General features: G+C 40.1%; 1 protein-coding gene across 2 annotated transcripts in view; it reads left to right on the top strand.

Moving 5' to 3' along the window:
- ccdc77 (coiled-coil domain containing 77) overlaps positions 1 to 18664 on the top strand; it is a 51054-nt gene that overhangs the window by 14846 nt on the left and 17544 nt on the right. For both annotated transcript variants that reach the window (XM_063059702.1, XM_063059703.1), the window contains exons 5-8: positions 10227 to 10287; positions 12222 to 12313; positions 14175 to 14323; positions 16384 to 16612. In XM_063059702.1, the coding sequence (XP_062915772.1) occupies positions 10227 to 10287; positions 12222 to 12313; positions 14175 to 14323; positions 16384 to 16612 (531 nt within the window). The remainder of the gene's footprint in view (positions 1 to 10226; positions 10288 to 12221; positions 12314 to 14174; positions 14324 to 16383; positions 16613 to 18664) is intronic.

Below are 18664 nucleotides of genomic sequence, written 5' to 3'. Positions count from 1 at the left end.
TCATAATGTTTTTCCAACAATGTTCTCTCCAAGTCAAAGAATTAGTCGAGGACCATTGAAAGCTGCAGATTTTCCCCCAAGCCTCCTCTGAAAGTACCAACCCCACTTCTTTCTCCCACTTCTCTTTAATATACAGTGTATTTACATTTTTAGCATGGGAGAGTGCATTATATAGGCGAGAAACTGATTTACTAGGTATTGAACTGCAAGCCGAATTCAGAATCTTGAAAAATTCTAATTCTACTGTTGATAGGTCTGTATATCTACAACTCTGGTTAACATAGTTTCGTATTTGAAGGTACCTAAAAAAGTCATTATGTTCTAGGCCATGTTTGTCCTGCAGGATTTGGAAACTTTGTAATACTCTTTTATCTATAAATGAGAGGTAGGTTGTAAGACCTTTCTTTATCCATAGCTCAAATCTTTTATCTTCTCTGTTGGGAAGGAATTCGGTGTCATATGCACACCATCTAAAGAGTTTTAACATGTTATTAATTCCACATGAATTAACCACCTTCTGCCATACTTTTAATGTAAGATTTATCCAAGCATTATTAAATTTTTCCAACTGGGCCATCAATCCTTTGTCAGCTATTGAGGCCTGAAGAGGAAAACTGTCAACTAATCCAAATTCTATTTCCTTCCATCTAGCTTTATATTCCCTATTACACCAATATAACAGAGGGGTTATCTGTGAGGCATAAAAATAATTTCTCAGGCAAGGAAGAACCATACCTCCTTCCTTCCCTAACTGTAAGGTGTTATATCGAATTCTAGGTTTCCTTCCTTGCCAAATGAAGCGGGAGATCCATTTGTCCCATTCCCTGAATTGATTATCATCCACCTCCACTGGTAAAGTACGGAAAAGATATAATAACCGAGGAAGAATATTCATTTTTATAGTATTTATCCTTGAATTTAAACTTAAAAAGGGGATAAGATTCCATATATGCATATCTGCTTTTATCTCTGAGATTAATGGCCCATAATTTACCTGTGACAGTGTTGAAAGATCCTTCGGCAGGGTTATTCCTAAATATTTTAATGATTTAGCTTCCCACTTAAGATCGTATGTATCCTGCAATTTTTTGGATGGTGTATAATTTAGGGACATAACCTGCGTTTTCTTTACATTTATTTTATAACCTGATATTTTCCCAAAGTCATCCAACAGTGTAAACAATCCTATAAATGATTTTTCTGGTTCACTCAGATAGACCAAAACATCATCTGCGAATAACGCCACTTTCTGTTCAATCCCTGCCACCTTGATACCTTTTACGATTTCGCTCTGTCTTATTAGTTGGGCAAGTGGTTCAATATATAGCGCAAAAAGGAGAGGAGAAATTGGGCATCCCTGTCTAGTGCCTCTCTCTAAAATGAAGGAGTCAGAGAGGTCCCCATTTATCTTAATTCGGGCTGTAGGGCTGTCATATAGAGTCTGAATTACTTTAATAAACCTTTCTTGAAAGCCGAATCTTCCTAACACTCTGTATAGGAATGCCCAACTAACCGAATCAAAAGCTTTCTCAGCGTCCAATCCTACTACCATTGTCTCTGTCTCGTTCTTATTAACCTGTTCTAATATGTGCAGAGTTCTCCTTATGTTGTCCTGTGTTTGTCTTTGTTGAATAAATCCAGTCTGGTCTAAATGGATTAGGCCAGGTAAAAGCTTTTCCAATCTGCACGCTAATATAGATGTAAATAGTTTGTAATCTAAATTAAGAACACTAATTGGCCGATAATTGCCACATTCTAGTTTATCTTTACCCTCTTTAGGAATAACTGAAATAATCGCTTCTCTCCAGGAAGGTGGAGTTTCTCCTCTCTGCAAGATCCAATTAAAGGTGTTAAGTAGTAATGGGGCTAACTGTGTCTTCAGGGACTTGTACCACTCTGAGGTAAACCCATCAGAACCCGGGGACTTTCCAGCCTTTAACCTAGAGATGGCCACGTTCAGTTCTTTGACAGTTACTGGTTCTAATAAACTTTCATTTTGTAAATCTGTAAGTTTAGGTAGATCTAAAAAATTCAATACACTGTCTATATAGGGCTCATTGGGGGCCCGGGGTTGGGAGTACAGCTCTCGATAATATGTTTCAAAACTCTCTTGAATTTTCCCTATTGTACTCTCCACAAGCTTTGTCTTTGGATTCTTTATTTTATGAATTGTATTGTCTGCTTGTTGTTTTCGTAATTTATATGCTAATAATCTAGCTGATTTACCTCCTACTTCATAATTCTTTTGTCTCAGGTAAAGAAAATTTCTTTGAGTTTCCAACGTATAAATATCATCAATTTCACTTTGCAATTTCCTAATTTCCTGTTTTCGATTTGAATTACTTTTGTTGCTATCTACAACTTGAAGTTGTTTTAATTTTCCTTGAAGGTCTGCTAATTTTTGTGCATTGATTTTTTTCATGTGAGTAGTAATGGAAATAATTTTCCCTCTCAGTACAGCTTTCAATGTATCTCATAAAATCACTGGTGATGTTTCTCCCGTGTCATTAAGGTCTAGATATTCTTTGATTTCTCCCCTTAATCTCTCCATTACTTTCGGGTTATTGAGTATATGTGAGTTTAGCCTCCATAGTGTTTTCCTCATTTTCCTTTCCAGGATTAGAGACATAGAGACTGGGCTATGATCCGACAGATCAATTGTTGCAATATTAGTTTTTTATCCTGAGTCTATCTGTATTAAAGATAAAGAAATAGTCTATCCTTGAATAGGCTGAATGAGGGAAAGAGTAATATGTATAATCTTTACTAGTAGGGTGTAATTCCCTCTAGACATCTATAATTCCCAACTCCTCCATCAATGAATTCACTTTCCGAGTCAGAGGTTTATTCTGAGTAACTATTCTTGAAGAATCTAATATAGGATTTAATCTAATATTAAAATCCCCTCCACAAATTACTACCCCTCGAGAACTGACCATTAGGTCAAAAATGTGTCTATAAAATGACCATTCACTACCTGGAGGAGCATAAACATTCAGCAATGCTATTTCTGTACCTTCTATTCTTCCTGTGATTTTTACAAACCGTCCTTCTTTGTCTCTAGTCTCTGAAATATGTTCATAATTAAGAGTACTTGATATTAAAGTAGCTACCCCTCTTTTGTGACTCAATTTATATGATGAATAAAATACATGCTTAAAGCCCATTCTTTTTAATTTTCCATGTTCAGATTGGCTCATATGTGTTTCCTGGAGGAAAGCTATTTGTGCCCTCTCTTTTTTCAATTTAGACATAATCTTATTTCTTTTAATGGGATTCAAAATCCCATTAACATTATAGGAAATTATTTTTACCAATTCAGTTTGCATTTTTCTCTAGTAGAAAAAAAGCACTCTCCTTTTCTAACCAAACAGTAAGCAATCCCTTCTCAACAGTAAACCAAGACATATAACCACATCCTAGACATTTCTGAACGTATAACATTTGAAAATTTTTCCCGACTTCCCACAGTGAGGCCTGAGCACCGACCCGCCTCAGTTCAGAGGGATAACCTCTATCTTCACCCTGTGTTAGAGGGCCCTCAGCAGTTTGAATAATCATAGAGAATTTTCTCCTATTTATGTCTCGACCATATTGCTATCATTCAAGTTATTCCGCCTAGTTTATTTTCAGTTACCAGTTTTCATTTTACTTTTAAGTCCGATTTACTCTTTTCAGTCATTTCTCTTAATTAATCTGTATTCTCTGTACATTCGCGTCTGAATATTTGCAGCTTTTCCTTGTAGTTTGACACTCTGGTTCGAGTGGAGCGTCCTCGTCCCACTAACTGCCACGACTTCTGCCGAATCCTCTCCAGTAGCGACTCCGGTTGGGTGACAACTTTAATAGGTAGTCCCCGGTCCGCCAGGTCCAACGTTGCCTCCTCCACCGTAGCGTAAGTTTTTGTCCCTTCGTCGTAAAAGACTCTCAGCCGATCTGGATACAGGGTCTGGAATCTGATGTTGTTTTCCTTCAGGACTCTCCGTGTTTCCGTATATTCCTTCCGTCTGGCAAGAATCCCCGGTGCGTAGTCGTGGTCTAAACTGATTTTGCAGTTGTTCCACATGAAACCTTTCTTTTGCCATGCTCTTTTAAGCACCTCTTCCTTCGTTCTGTAACTGAGAAATCTGATCAGAATCGATCTGGGCTGGGCGCCTGCCGGAGGCTGTGGTGCCAACGCGCGGTGAGCCCTTTCTATCTGTAGGTCTTTTGCGGCCGGTATATCAAGGTTCTCTCTAAGCAGCTTCTCCACGAAGGGAATCATCAATCCGGGTTTACCTTCGGTTCCTTCGGGAACTCCGTAGATCCTCACATTTTCCCTTCTCGAGCGGCCTTCTTGATCTATTAGTTTCCACTGGAGCTGGTCTTGTAGCTTCAGCATTTCTGCTATCACTTCCTCGGCGTTTTGTAGCTTCTCTTCAATTCCAACAATCCTCGCTTCGGCTTCATCTATCCGCGAGTTAGTTTTTACTATTTCTCCTTTAATATCTTCCAGCTGTTTGCTGTTATCTTGTCAGAACTCGCGAATCTCTCCGAGAATCAAAGACAGAGTCACCGATTCCCCCTCATTATCTCCATCCTGGCTTGCCGTCGGGGAGCTAGGCCCGTCGCCTTGCTGCATCTCTTTATGTTTATCAGCCTTCGAAGCGGACTTTTTATTCTTGTTCTTAGACATCATCCTTGCCCCTTTTATTAATATAGTTATGCAATATTAAGTATTTGTCTAAATTCGATTTTGGGGCAGTTTACCTTCTTTTTTGTCGAGAGACCTTTTCCTTACGCCGCCATTCCCTTGATGACCCGCCATATATCTCATATTCATGAGATCTGAGCTGTTGTAGGATGTAAGCCAACTGCTTAAATGTAATGTAATATATTGGTTGAATAAATTCCTCACATCGCAATGAATGTATAAACAATGCTGATGCAATCATGTCAACAATGGGACGGATTCAGGGCAGATTGAGGGATTAACAAAATGCTCACACAAATTTGCTGGCTGGCCTCCCAGTAGAGACTAATGGGGCAACAAGGACCAGAATATGTCTGCTAGATCAGTCTGTCTGTGTCTTGTTTTGCGGCGGTTGGCATCCAGCTTAATGGTGCATTACCGCCACCTTCTGCTCTGGAATGTGCACTGGACAGATATTCTAAATCCCTTCACCCAATGGCGCGCACGCACACACAAACCTACACTTTACCCTCCTATCTTTGACCATCCTAGTACCCTATTCCTGTTTATCCGTCATATCCTATAAAAAACCCCTGTACCCCTTAAAAACGCTAAAAATACCTGGACCTGTGCTCTCTCACCCATGCCCAGCAACCCTTTTAATGTGAATTCCTGCACCCCCAACTCCCTTAGTTTAATTCTCATCATCTCTCTCTGTATCCCATACTTCCTGCAACACAAAACTACATGTTCTACTGACTCCTCTTCTTGACATTCCTCACACAATCCTGTCTGGTGTTTCCCTATCATTTTCAATGTTTTGTTTAATGCACAATGCCCCAGCCTTAACCTAGTCCACACAGTTTCCTCTCTTCTGTTTCTACTACCTACCCTAGTACCTGCAACACTTCTTTGTATTTGATATAAATGCCTCCCTTTCCCCTCTCTGTCCCATCTTTCTTGCTACATTTGGTTGACTTTTTCCCAGATTACACACTTAACCTCTGCTTTACTGATACTAATGTGCATTTCTACAGTTTCTTTCTTTAACGCCCTCTTTGCCAACTCATCCACCCTCTCATTCCCCGTCACCCCTACATGTGCTGGAGCCCATAGAAATTTTACCTGACCTCCCTGATTTGCAATTCTTGTAACTAACTGAAGGACTTCATAAAGTACATCTTGCTGACTGTTTGTGTGAAAAGACCTTAAACTTGCTAGAACTGAGGATGAATCTGAACATATCAATGCTTTGACTTGTCTGGCTTTCACCATGAAGAGAATATAAACAAAATGGCAACAATCACTACCTTGTCAACACCAAGCCATGTCACAATGGCTTTGTAACTGGCTATGTGACCTCATTGAGACCCAAGGGGGAGGGGGACAGCTTTCCCCGAACAAAATCACAAGCTCATGGGCAGCAACCAAAGGGGAGAGCCACCTCAAGGAGGGAGATGTAAGGCGACAGAAGGGGGGTAGAGAGAGAGAATGAGTGGCAAAGATAGGAAATTCTGAGGCATCATTCCCAAATTTGGGATGTTATGAGGATGTTTGCAAAAAAACTAAGCATTTTCTTGAATGGTCATTAATATAACATAGGAGCACCTTTGTAAAACAGTGAAGTTGCAAAGAATGAGATACAATCAAACAATCTGATACCACAGGTTATAAGCAAAAGGATAGACCTAGCACCCACTTTTTTTGATCCAAATCTCCGGTCATAATAAGCAAACCCTGACACTAAACCCTATCCCTCACCCATCTCAACTTGTAACCATCACGCTAATCCCTAACCATTATACTAACCCTGTCTCTGATCAGACCTGTAATTTGTTAATCTAATCCAAATCCCTCACACTAAATCTTAACTGGTACCTCAATTTCTAACACTAATGTTCATCACTAACCCAAGCCCTGTCCCTGACCCAAGTTCAACTGATCCTGACCCAGTTCTTAACTCTACTTGTTCTGCTTGGATGTTCAAAAAGGCCCTTGACAAGGTGCCACACATGAGGCTGCTAAACAAAATACTATCCCACGGTGTTACAGGACAGATGCTAGAAAGGATACAAGATTGGCTGACTAGTAGGAGGTAAAGAATGGGAATAAAGGGGACCTTTTCTGGTTGGCTGCCAATGGCTAGTTGTTCCACAGGGTTTGGTGTTAGGACTGCTTCTTTTCACATAGTTCAATGATTTTGGATGATGGATGAAGATAGGTAGAGGGACAGGTGTGTTGAGGAAGCAGGGAGTCTGCAGAGGACTTGGGCAGATTAGGAGAATGAGCAAAGTGGCAGATGGAATATAGTGTAAGGAAGTATATGGTCATGCACTTTGATAGAAGGAATAAAGGTGTAGACTATTTTCTCAACGGGGAAAAAATTTCAGAAATCAGGTGCAAAGGGTATTTGGGAGTCCTCGTGCAGGATTCCTGAAAGGTTAATTTACTGGTTGAGTTGATGGTAAGGAAGGCAAATGTAATGTCAGCATTCGTTTCAAAAGGACTAGAATGTGAAAAGAAGGATGTAATGCTGAGGCTTTATAAGCCATCGGTCAGATTGCACTTGGAGTATTGTGAATAATTTTGGGCCCCTTATGTTTGAAATGATATGCTGGTGTTGGAGAGGATCCAGAGGAGGTTCTTGAGAATGATTCTAGGAATGAAAGGGTTAACATGAGCATTTGATGTCTCTGTACTCTCTGGAATTTAGAAGAATGGGGGGAGGGGTTTCTATTTGAAACCTATCGAATATTGAAAGGTCAAGATAGAATAGATGTGGAGAGGATGTTTCCTATGGTTGGGAAGTCTAGGGCCAGAGAGCACAGCCTCAGGATAGAAGGATGTCCCTTTAGGCAGAGATGAGGAGGAATTTCTTTAGCCAGAGGGTGGTGAATTGGTGCAATTATTTGCCACAGATAGTTGTGGAGGCCAAGTCATTGGATATATTTAAAGCTGAGGTTGATAAGTTCCTGATTAGAAAAGGCATCAAAGGTTACAGAAAGAAGGCAGGAGAATGGGGTTGAGAGGGACAATAAATCAGTTATGAAGGGATGACAGGGCAGACTCAATGGGCCGAATGGCCTAATTCTGGCACTATATCTTATGGTCTTATTTATAAAGATCTAGCTTCAGAAGACACAATGTCACTGGAACATGGCAACTTGCTAGCTGCTCCCAGCAGATCTATTTATTATCACTGCTATAATCATTCTGCTTTTTAAATCCAAATTCTAAGGCTTTAAGAATTAGTAATATGGCACTTACTCTAACTGTAACACTATGTTCTACATTTTGTTACTGTTTTCTTTTAGTGCTACTTCAACGTACTCTCGTTTGTGAAGTGGCATGCAAATCAGTTTTTCATTGCACCTCAATACATGTTTCAAAGGTTTCAAAGGTACATTTCATATCAGAGAAATTATACAATATATATCCTGAAATGCTTTTCCTTTGCAACCATACACGAAAACAGAGGAGTGCCCCCAAAGAATGAATGACAGTTAAATGTTAGAACCCCAAAGCCCCTCCCCCAGCTCCCCTCCCTTCTGCACGTAAGTGGCAGCAAGCAACAATCCCCCCTTCCCCCACCAGCAAAAAAAAGTATCGTCACCTGCCACTGAGCATTCAAGCATGAGCAAGGCACCAGCGAAGACACAGACTTGCAGTACTCCAATGACTACATTGTTCAGCTGGCATTCGACATACCACAGGCTCTCTCTCCCTATTAAGGGAGAAAGCGGTGTTTCAGCGAGAGGGGAGACATAACAACTCATTGGTTTACGATGTTAAAAGTCCATTGCGTCGCTTTTTCCGATCTTTGTGCCCAAAGATCTTGGGTCTCTGGGCACACAGCCTTAGATCTTCCATCTCCCACGACACAGCGGTCTTCTGCTCGGATACTGACCTCCGATCCCCCTGTCTCCAGAGCCATGAAAACGCGGTCCTCAGAAGGCCGAGCCCTTACCGTGCCGAACAATGACCGGTTGTGAAACCCCGAGAGTGGGTCCTATTCCTGCAAAGAACCGTAGTCAGCGTGTAACTCTAGGTCAGGGTCTTCAAAAGAACCCTGAAAGGGAACATTACCGATATTAAATATGTAAATAGAGCTGTTTCCGAAGATGCAAGGAAAGGAGTTGCTGTTAGACACCATTAACCCTCCTGAACTCCACCTTCTTCATGTGACAATAATATAGCAGTTACCAAAATCTCCCGCTACAAAGGGTTCCTAAACTACTGACTTCATACTGACTATACCCTTTTCCATAGATGCTGCCTGGCCTGCTGAGTTCCTCCAGCATTTTGTGTGTGTGTGTGTGTGTGTGTGGCTTGGATTTCCACCATCTGCAGATTTTCTCTTGTTTGTGATTGGACTTCATTCATTTCTTTGACTACTCCCCAAGGCTGAAATGTACTGTTCATAACTTAGTGTTCTATTTAACCAGAAGCCAAGCCTTTCACTCCATAATGTGCTCATCAGCTAGCCTGTCTATTTCCACCTCTATAACATTATTCTTCGCATTTATCACAATGAATGTAATCCTACTATGTATATTGAGATCTTTTATTGTGTTAATCCTGCAGGTTCCCAGCACTTGTTATATCAGCAGGGACCATTTCTTTGATTTATGCTCTGTTGCCTATATCCATTAAAGTCTGCTTTTTGCTGTTTGCTCATGACTTTAGACAGGAAACTCATCTGGGTTAAGTTTAAATCTGGACACCTGGTTGCTGCTGCCAGAGTCATTTACTACCTCCTTTCGTTTCCATCCTAAGACTAAACGGGAGCTCAGAGTACATCTACGATAGACAAAACAACCAGCTATTGTCAAAAGATGGAATTTAGAAAGCACAATTGGAGGTCTTGCTTTGAGCGTGAATCATAAGATCACTCCATACACCACAAGTGTGTTTGTATAGTACATTAATTGTACTCTGTTGTTCTGTTTACACTTCATTGCTGTAAACTTGTCACTGTCCAAATTTGTCCCGCCATCTGCACATTATCCATTTCAAGTGATAGCATCATCTTCTTTGGTACTTTTTTCTGTACGTACATCTTTACGTCCTTTGAAAAGTTATATTAACCTGTTACAGTTGAAGCTTTCTATTTCATGTCAAGTTCAGCTTGTTAGAGCTTCAGTACATTTTGAGACCAATCCATTTTGGGATGAGAAGCAAAAATGCCAGATTATCTGTCTGGTGTGCTTGTAAACGGTATTCATTTAATTATTAAGTTACAGTTAGTTGTGTTTGTTGGGGGCGAGGTGAAGAAAGTTAAGTCCAGAACTTGTCTGAAATGATGGTAGGGATGATAATCTTCAGAACATTTAAAATAAACTTGGATTTTCCCTTAAGGATCTGCAGTGTTACGGGTTTGGTGCTGGAAAGTGGGTTTTAGACCTGTTAGCAAATTTTAACCCTGTTCAGTGGGCTGAATGGCCTGCTCTTTCATAAATTTTCTATAGTTCAATATACAACATACTACCCAGTACTACACTTTCTGGGTTCTAATCCCATTTCTAAAAAGTAATTGTATAAAATTATTTTTCAGGTTATTGTCCCCCAGTGTACAAAGAAGCATGGGCGCACAGACGTTAAATCTTCAAAAGATGGTAAATGTTAATTACTTGTGTCACATCATTCAAGACAATTAATTAAGACAAACATACCAAAGATCTTGGTTAAAAATATACATCGTATTAAAGGGCCTAGACAGAGTGGTCGTTGAGAGGATGTTTCTAACAGTGGGAGTCTAGGCCCAGAGGGAATGGCCCTCCTTCAGAGGAGAGATGAGGAATTTCTTTAGCTAGAAGGTGGTGAATCTATGGAGGCCAAGTCATTAGGTATATTTAAAGTGAAGTTTGATAGGTTCTTGATTAGTAAGGGTATTGAGGCTATGGGAAAAAGGCAGAAGAATTGGGTTAAGAGGAAAAATAAATGGGCCATGATCAAATGGCAGAGTAGAATCAATGAGCTAAACAGCCCAATTCTGCCATGTTTTATGGTCTTAGATTTCAACAGGAGTTGAAGACCAAAGCACAGTGTTTACATTGTACAAATTATGTTATGACAATACATCAAACTTGCATTTATTCTTAGGATTCTGTTACATGCAAGACGCATTCTAGAAACTGCCCACACAATGCATACAGGCTCACCTACAGCTCCTCTTATATGTTTGCACTATGCAAAAACTTTGTGAAGTTCCTGCCGTTGGGCTTTAGTCAGTTTTGTTAGGACAGGAATGGGAAGAGGTAAATATATATGGAGAGAGGGCAGTGGTATATTTTCGTTCACTGGAAGTAGGTTAAGGTGGCATCTGGCTCTGAAACAGTAGCCATTGTTCTTCAGGTAGTGAAGAGCTGGGCCAAAACCCACAACAACATGATTATAGGCCAGACTAGGGAAGAATGGAGATTTCAAGTATCAGGATAACAGTGTTCTAAATACTTTTAAGTTGCACACAAAGTTCTGGATGAAAGCAAGTCAGGCAGCATCTACAGAGGGAAATAAACAGTCGATCTGTTCCCTCAGCCCAAAATGTGAACTGTTCTTTCCCCTCCATAGGTGCTGCCTCACCTGCTGAGTTCCTCCGGTATTTTGTGTGTGTTGTTACAGATTTTTAGCATCTGCAGAATCTCTTATGTTTTTATGCCATTCTAAATGCGTGTCTGTTGTTGATGCCAGCATCTTTAATTCCAGACCTAATTAATGAAATTTAAATTTCCCAGCTGTAATCTTGTAAATTGAATTGAAATTGGCTGATCAATAGTTAATATTGTGATAATCTAACATTATATTACTATGTTCTCGGTTTGAGGGATTGGATAAGGCTACAATAGGTAGAGGTGGAAGGAGTGAATGTTGGATTATGATTTTGAGGAATTGTGGATTTTATCGGTGCTGGAGAATGGACTGAAGCACAAGAGATCTCAATGAAGGGTCTCAACCTGAGACTCGACTCTATTAATTTCCATAGATGCTGCCTGACCTGCTGAGCTCTTACAGCATTTTGTGTGTGTGTGTGTGTGTGTGTGTGTGTTAGTTACAATCAGCTGAGGCCTTATCCGCAGTTCAATGAGGAAATATTTTTATTTTCTGCCAAGGTAATTAAAGACTGTTTATTGTCATGTGGGCACAGCAGTTGAGTTGCTCCCTCACAGGTCCAGCAACCTAGGTTCAATCTTGATCCCCAGTGTTGACCATGTTCTCTCTTCAACCGCATGGATTTTCCTTGGGTGCTCTGGTTACTCCCACATCCCAATGATGTGATTGGTAGATTAATTCATAAAAATGAGTGATAGAACTGGGGTGGAGGAGGTGAGCTGTTGATAGACTATGAAGAGAATAAAATAGGATTGTTGCCAGTCGATTTGATGTTTGCTACTGGCTTGGTGGGCCAAAGGACACATTTCAAAGTCAATTTATTACCAAACTATGTACTACAGCAAGATTCATTTTCATAGTTGTAGGACTGATAGCGTAACATATACTGCCAACAGCTTTATTTCTTGTAAGAATGTTTTATTTGTTTGTCTCCAACTAGGTCATAAACGAACAAGATCTAAAGTTACCACTACAATTAGTCCTACTATCCCAGAAAATTACCAACGTGATAATCAGACTTTACTACTACAGGTACGTCCCAGCTCGGCTCACGTTGCACACAGCTGCCTTCTATTGACCCAGACTTAGTTGTAGTGGCTGCATACAACAAGTTTATTTGGTCAATTACTACATTGTTGTTTTGTGGTGGCTAAAACGGAGTAGAGTCGATCATCCTCGATGCCGAGTGACATGAAAGAAAGCGGTATGCAATCCTCCGGCAGCATAACCAAAACTTGCCAATAAAAATGTTTGATAGTTTGATTACCGTCAACACAATGAGATTACAAAGTTTAACCGGCGTCTGTTAACATTTTGCTGAACCCCCAACTACAACCATGTATTAGGTGATATTTGCATAAAATACATAAGTATCACTAAAACCAAAGGAGGTGCTTTTAGTTTTAGAAAACTGCAAAATTTGTGTACATTTAGAGATTAAAAATTGAGGTTAAGGGCAGTCAGTTGATTATGTTCAATCAATAGCTTTAATTTTAAAAATCCTAATTCTGGAAATCTGAAATGAATACAAAAATGCCAGAAATATTCAATGAGTCAGGTAGTGTATGTAGAGGGGGAAATAGATTTGATCTGTTAAATCAGTGATCATCAATGAAGTGAAGTTAGAAAACAAGCTTGTTTTAATTGGCAGGGAAGAGGGAGGGGAAACAGTGATAGGCTGGAGACCAAAGAAAGATGATGATATGGGAAGTGCAACACAGGCAAGATGCTGGAGCAACTCTGCACGTCAGACAGCATTTATGGAAATGACATTTCGAGTGAGTCCCGATGAAGGTTCTCGGTCCAAAATATTGACTGTTTATTCATTTCGGTAGATGCTGTCTGTCCTGCTGAGTTCCTTTAGCGTTTGTGTGTGTTTCTCTTGATTTCCAGCATCTGCAGAATCTCGTGTTTACGACACGGGAGGTGATGGTGTTACCTGGCTTGTTAATGGCAGCTGATGGGTCTACAGGAGGTGTAAATAGAGGGAGCTGACTGAGAATGAAGACAGTGCTCAATGCTGCATCCTATAGAGCTGCTGCCTTACCACTCCAGTGAGCCAGCTGCACTCCCAACATCCAGTGCTGTCAGTGTGGATTTTGCATGCTCTCCCTGTGACTGGGTTTCCTCCTGTTTCCTGTGACTGCTGTTCACTCACTTCCCAAAAATATTGAGGTGGTAGGTCAAATGGGAACTGATAATCCACCACCCCGCTAGGGACACTGCACGCAGAGTGTGTGGTTGAGTGAAGGACCTGGGGCTGGAGTCGATGGGAATTACAAAATGGATATGAGTAGGAATTGTGTTTATATTAAAAAAGGCTTGACAGTCACTGCAGAATCAATTGTAGAATCATGCAGCGCAGAAAGTGGCCCACCTCATCCATACCAACCATGATGCCATGCTACACTAATCCCATTTGTCTGCATGAAGCCCCTGCACCTCTATTCCCTTCCTATCTATCTGTATTCCTTTCAGTTGTTCTCATTATTATTGGCTCTTTCACCTCTTGATAGATCGTTCCTGATAACCAAAACTCTGTGTGAAAGACCTTGCCCCCAAGAACCCCTTTAAATCTTTTTCCTCTAACCTTAAACCTACATCCTCTAGTTTTGACTCCCTTCCCTTTGGGAAGAAGACTTTTAACCCTCAATCCAATTTATGCCCCTCATAACTTTATAAACCTGTATGTCATACTGCATATCAGTGAGAACAATCCTAGCATATCCAATTTCTCTTTGTTACTGTACCCTCTATTGCAGGCAACTTCCTAGTGAATCTCTTCTGGTGGGGTATGTTCAGTGTGCAGTAGCAATCCACAATGTTGATATTGATGTGGATTTCTTTTTGCTTATCTCTTCCTCACCCCCCCCCCACCCACCACTCTGTAAAGGTTGAAGCCTTGCAGTCCCAGTTGCAAGAACAGACACAGCTAGCAAAAGAGCAAATTGATGCACTGCTGGAAGATCGACGAATTCGTGTGGAAGAGGCACAAGTGCAACATGAACGGGATAAAGAAAAAATAAGAACTCTGGCAGAAAAGTCAGTTAATGCAGTGTACAACATTCAAAACATTTAAATTTTACTCTTCTTTAGAGATACAGCTCAGTACCAGGCCCCTCCAGCCCAACAAGTTCGAGCCACCTAACTACATCCATGTGACCAATTAATGTGGAAGAGAACCCAGAGGAAACCCACGCAGTCATGGAGAGAACATACAAACTCCTTACAGACAGTGGCAGGAATTGAACTCAGTTCCCTGGCGTTGTAATGGGGTTCTCTGCTAACCACTACGCTACTGTGCCACCCCAATTACTGAGGATGTGTTTCATTTCTGATCCTGGGTTGGTCAGTTCTTTTATCAGGATAGTGATATGATGTGAGAGGATGTTGGAGGGATGTGTACTATGGAGAGTTCTTGCTGGTATAAACCTGGCTGGCTTACAAAGGCTGTGCCAGTGAACACATTTACTGGCTATTTTCAATATAGTAAAACATCCCTGGTAGCTTTATAATGGTAGTCCAAAACAGGATTTAACACTGAGCCAGGTAGCCAGATGTTGTTAAAGAACTTGAGTAAGATTTAATGAGAATCTTAAAGGTGACCTGGCAGCTTATCAGATTTAGAAAGGGAATGTCAGAAGTTAAGATCTTGGTATTCTTGTCTGCCATTCATAATGATCATGGCTGATGTTCATCTGCTAACCAGAGAAACTCCGGATGCGACGTACCTTTCCTATAGATGGGCTAAGTGCAAGCAGGCTTTTTCCACTGAGGTTGAGTGAGACTAGAACTAGAGTTCATGTTAAGGGTGAAAGGTGATGGATAGATGGGATATGGAGGGGTATGGTCGAGACGCAGTCAATGGGACTAGGCAGAATAACAATTCGGCATAAACAAGGTGAGCTGTGTCTGTTCTGTAGTACTCTCTGTCTCTTATGACTCTACAAATGAACTCTTTATTCCGCATTATAAATTGTATATCTCTCTGCAAGGTACCCATGCTTGCTCTAGCTAGTCTTTTCCTTTTTTATAATTTTTATAGTTTATTTTTTATGCAAACTCCCCTTTTTTCTCTCTCACCTGTCTACACTTGCCTTCTATTGTGCTTTTCTTGTCCAGCATAGCTTTGCAAACTTGAAGGAAACTAGAGCATCTGACTGAAAGCAATGTGGTCAGAGCGGTAATGTAAAAACTTCACACAGACATCATCTGAGCTAAGAATTGAATCTAGGTCCATGGAACTGCAAGACAGCAGTGCTCTCTGCTGTGCCACACTTTATCCTTAAATGAAGAAAGGGAAGGTCTTGCGACAAACCCTACTATAATTCATCAGGTTGGCGATGAGATGATTCTGAGAGTATAATTTGGAGAAGCCAAAATATCAAACAATGGGGAAACAGATTGCAGCAAATTAATTTTCCTCAAAGGAAAAAAAACATGATCCTTTGAGAATCTATCAGCTATGAAGATGTGAGGGGATGACTGAGGACATGAAAGGGATGCATACTTTGAGAACATAGACAGCAGAGCTTTGCATAAGAGAGTATACTAAAGGATTAGTAAAGGTACAACATAGGAGCTTTGAGGTTAAGTATATCAAAGATCATGAAAGTAAATGGGAAAATATTTCATGGACATGTCAAATTTTTTAAAAAATGGTTGGTATAAGAATAGATTAAGTGTTGGACAATTTTTATATTGAGAAATCATAGTGACTGAGCACCCATGAAGATTTACTAACCTTGTTAAAACCCCAGTCAGGACAAATATTCCTGCAATACCTAGTCAGTCTCTGCAAATTTTGTATGTTTCAATGAGCATCTCTGATTATAGACTCAATCTACTTAAACATATGTACTTCCTGAGGTAGTTTTTCCTATTTGTTCCAAGTATCAGTCTGACAAAACTTTCTCATCTCCTGTGCATTATATTCTTGGTATGGTCTCATTAGTATCAAGTTCATAGTACGGTGTCTTTACTTCTGTATTTGGGTCTGCCTATTTTAACAGTGGCCAAGTAAGCTGGAATTTCCTTGGTTTACTTGAGGAGGTAGAATGACATTTTCTTCACTAAATTGCAACTATTTTGCATTACTCTAGATTGCAAAAGACTCAAAATCTCCTTTACGAGAGTACCAGAGATTACCTACAACTAAAGTTTGAGGGGCGAGACATTGAAAAGGTCTGGATGGCTGAGAAGGATCACCTGCTACAGGAGCTGGACAGATACAGCAGGCAAAGAAACCGATGCTGTGAAAATGAGACACAGTTGCTTCAGGAGTCACCAATGGAACTTGAGATACAACGGGTACAAAGTGAAGAGATAAAGGTAGCATACCTTGCTTCAAAAATTTGGAGTGAGGGAAGTTATAAATTAAAAGGAAGTCACTTGCCCACTAAGCTTGCACCAACTGTCTATCACCCAGACCTCTATCCGTTCCTTTCAGCTACTTGTCCGACTCTCTGCCTTTTGATCTATACTATTTGATATGGTCCTCTTCTATCGTAGACTGTCTGAAAGGTCTGGCAGTGCTTTGTGGAGCATAAGTAGAGTTTTAAAAATACGTATTGCAGTCATTGGGTTAATAGAAAAGAGCTTGCGTCGAGCAGGAACAAGGATGTACATAAAAACCTTTAAAGGAGGCAATGCAGCTGATATGGTAATCGAATGAAGGTGAAATACTGCAGCTCATAGTGGGATTCAAATGGAAGGAAGATGTTTACATCATGGCTGATTTACGACCTAAATCTAACTTCTTACCCTTATTCCTCAATATCTTGGTTTTTAAAATGGACCTAAGAACAGTTATTGATATAGAAATCTGGTCCTAAGTTTTAAACTTTGCTCCCTGTATAAGATTCACAAATTAATTATCCTTTGGTTTTCCTCGATATGAAAATTTCAATTGTACCTTCCTTATCGCCAAAGAAACAACTTTAATGTTTCTTCTTGTAATTTATTCCTTGGATATCCAGATTTCATTCTGGTAAACATGTTGTTCTCCATTCTAGACTGATGAATCCCTTGCATCACACACAAAATACAGGAGGAATTCAGCAGGTCAGGCAGCATCAGTAGAAATGAATACACTATCAACATTTCAGGCCAAGACCAGGTTACAGATGCTGCCTGACCTGCAGAGTTCCTCCAGAACTTTGTGTGTGTGTGTTGCTTTGGATTTCTAGCATCTGCAGATTTTCTTGTGTTTATGATGAATTCCTTGTAAGGTGTGATATTCAGAGCTGCTCAATGCAGTAAATGTCCGATGGGATAATCTAAATAATTAGTTTGGCATAACATAATGGGCTAAAGAGCCTGTTCCTGTGCTGTATAAAGGTGTTGCTGACAAGACCAGTACTTATTCCCGATTTGTCCATAACATAGAGATCTTTATGTACAGCTGCTGTCAGTCTTGTGTCACAATCTAATCCTGGGCTCGTGCTGTTAGTGTTTTACCTCTATTCCCATGCTCTTTGGTTCTTTGGACACAGAGATTCACATTCACACTAACAGAATTTAGCACCTTGAGTAGGCTACTTGGTCCCTCAAGCCTTCGCCATAATCTAATACAATTGTGCCTGATCTGATTGTAACTGAAACTGTGTTCCTGTTTAGCCTTTCAATCCATTATTAAAAATCTGCCTCTGTCCTAAAATATTCAAAGATTCTGCCTTACAGCCCTTTGACAAAGAGTGTTCCAAAAATTCATAATGCCCTGTGAGGAGAAAGATTTGTCACAACAATGCCTAATTTTTATTGCGACCTCCCAGTTCTAAATTCTCTCATGAGGAAATTCAGTGTCTCCATATCCATTTGTCAAGATCTGTGGGGCTTCAATCAGATCCCCTCTCACTCAAACTTTAACAAACACAAGCCTATTCTGACAAACGTTTTGTCATGTAGCAACCTGTTCTTTCCAGGTATTTGTCCAGCAAACTTCTGAACTGTTTCCAACATGTTGATGTCCTTTCTTAAATAAAGAATATAATTGACTGTCTACACAGTTTCACCAATGATTTTCAACTCTTTACTTCTGGATTTGGTGTCCCTTGAGATAAATAATAACATTATGTTATTATTTCATTGCTGTTCTTGCATTCCAACCCAATGCACTGGGACACTCAGATTTGGTTGTATCTTAGAGCTTTAGAGCTTTGCAGTCTTTCTCCATATAGATAATATTTTTTTATCTTGCTTTTATGGGCAATTTCACATTTACCCATAAGATTTTTTTTTTTTGCCTATTCACTTAACCTGTCTATAATCGTCTTGTAACCTCATGTTTTCTTCAGAAATTAATTTTCTTCCTATCGTTGTGGCACTAGCAGATTTAGATATAAAACTGGTGTAGGTGTGTAGTGGAAAATATATTGAGCAGCT

This window comes from Mobula hypostoma, chromosome 9 (genome assembly GCF_963921235.1).
Source record: "Mobula hypostoma chromosome 9, sMobHyp1.1, whole genome shotgun sequence".
NCBI lineage: Eukaryota > Metazoa > Chordata > Chondrichthyes > Myliobatiformes > Myliobatidae > Mobula > Mobula hypostoma.
Note: the sequence above shows the minus strand (reverse complement) of the source record. Positions and strands in the feature narration are given on the sequence as shown.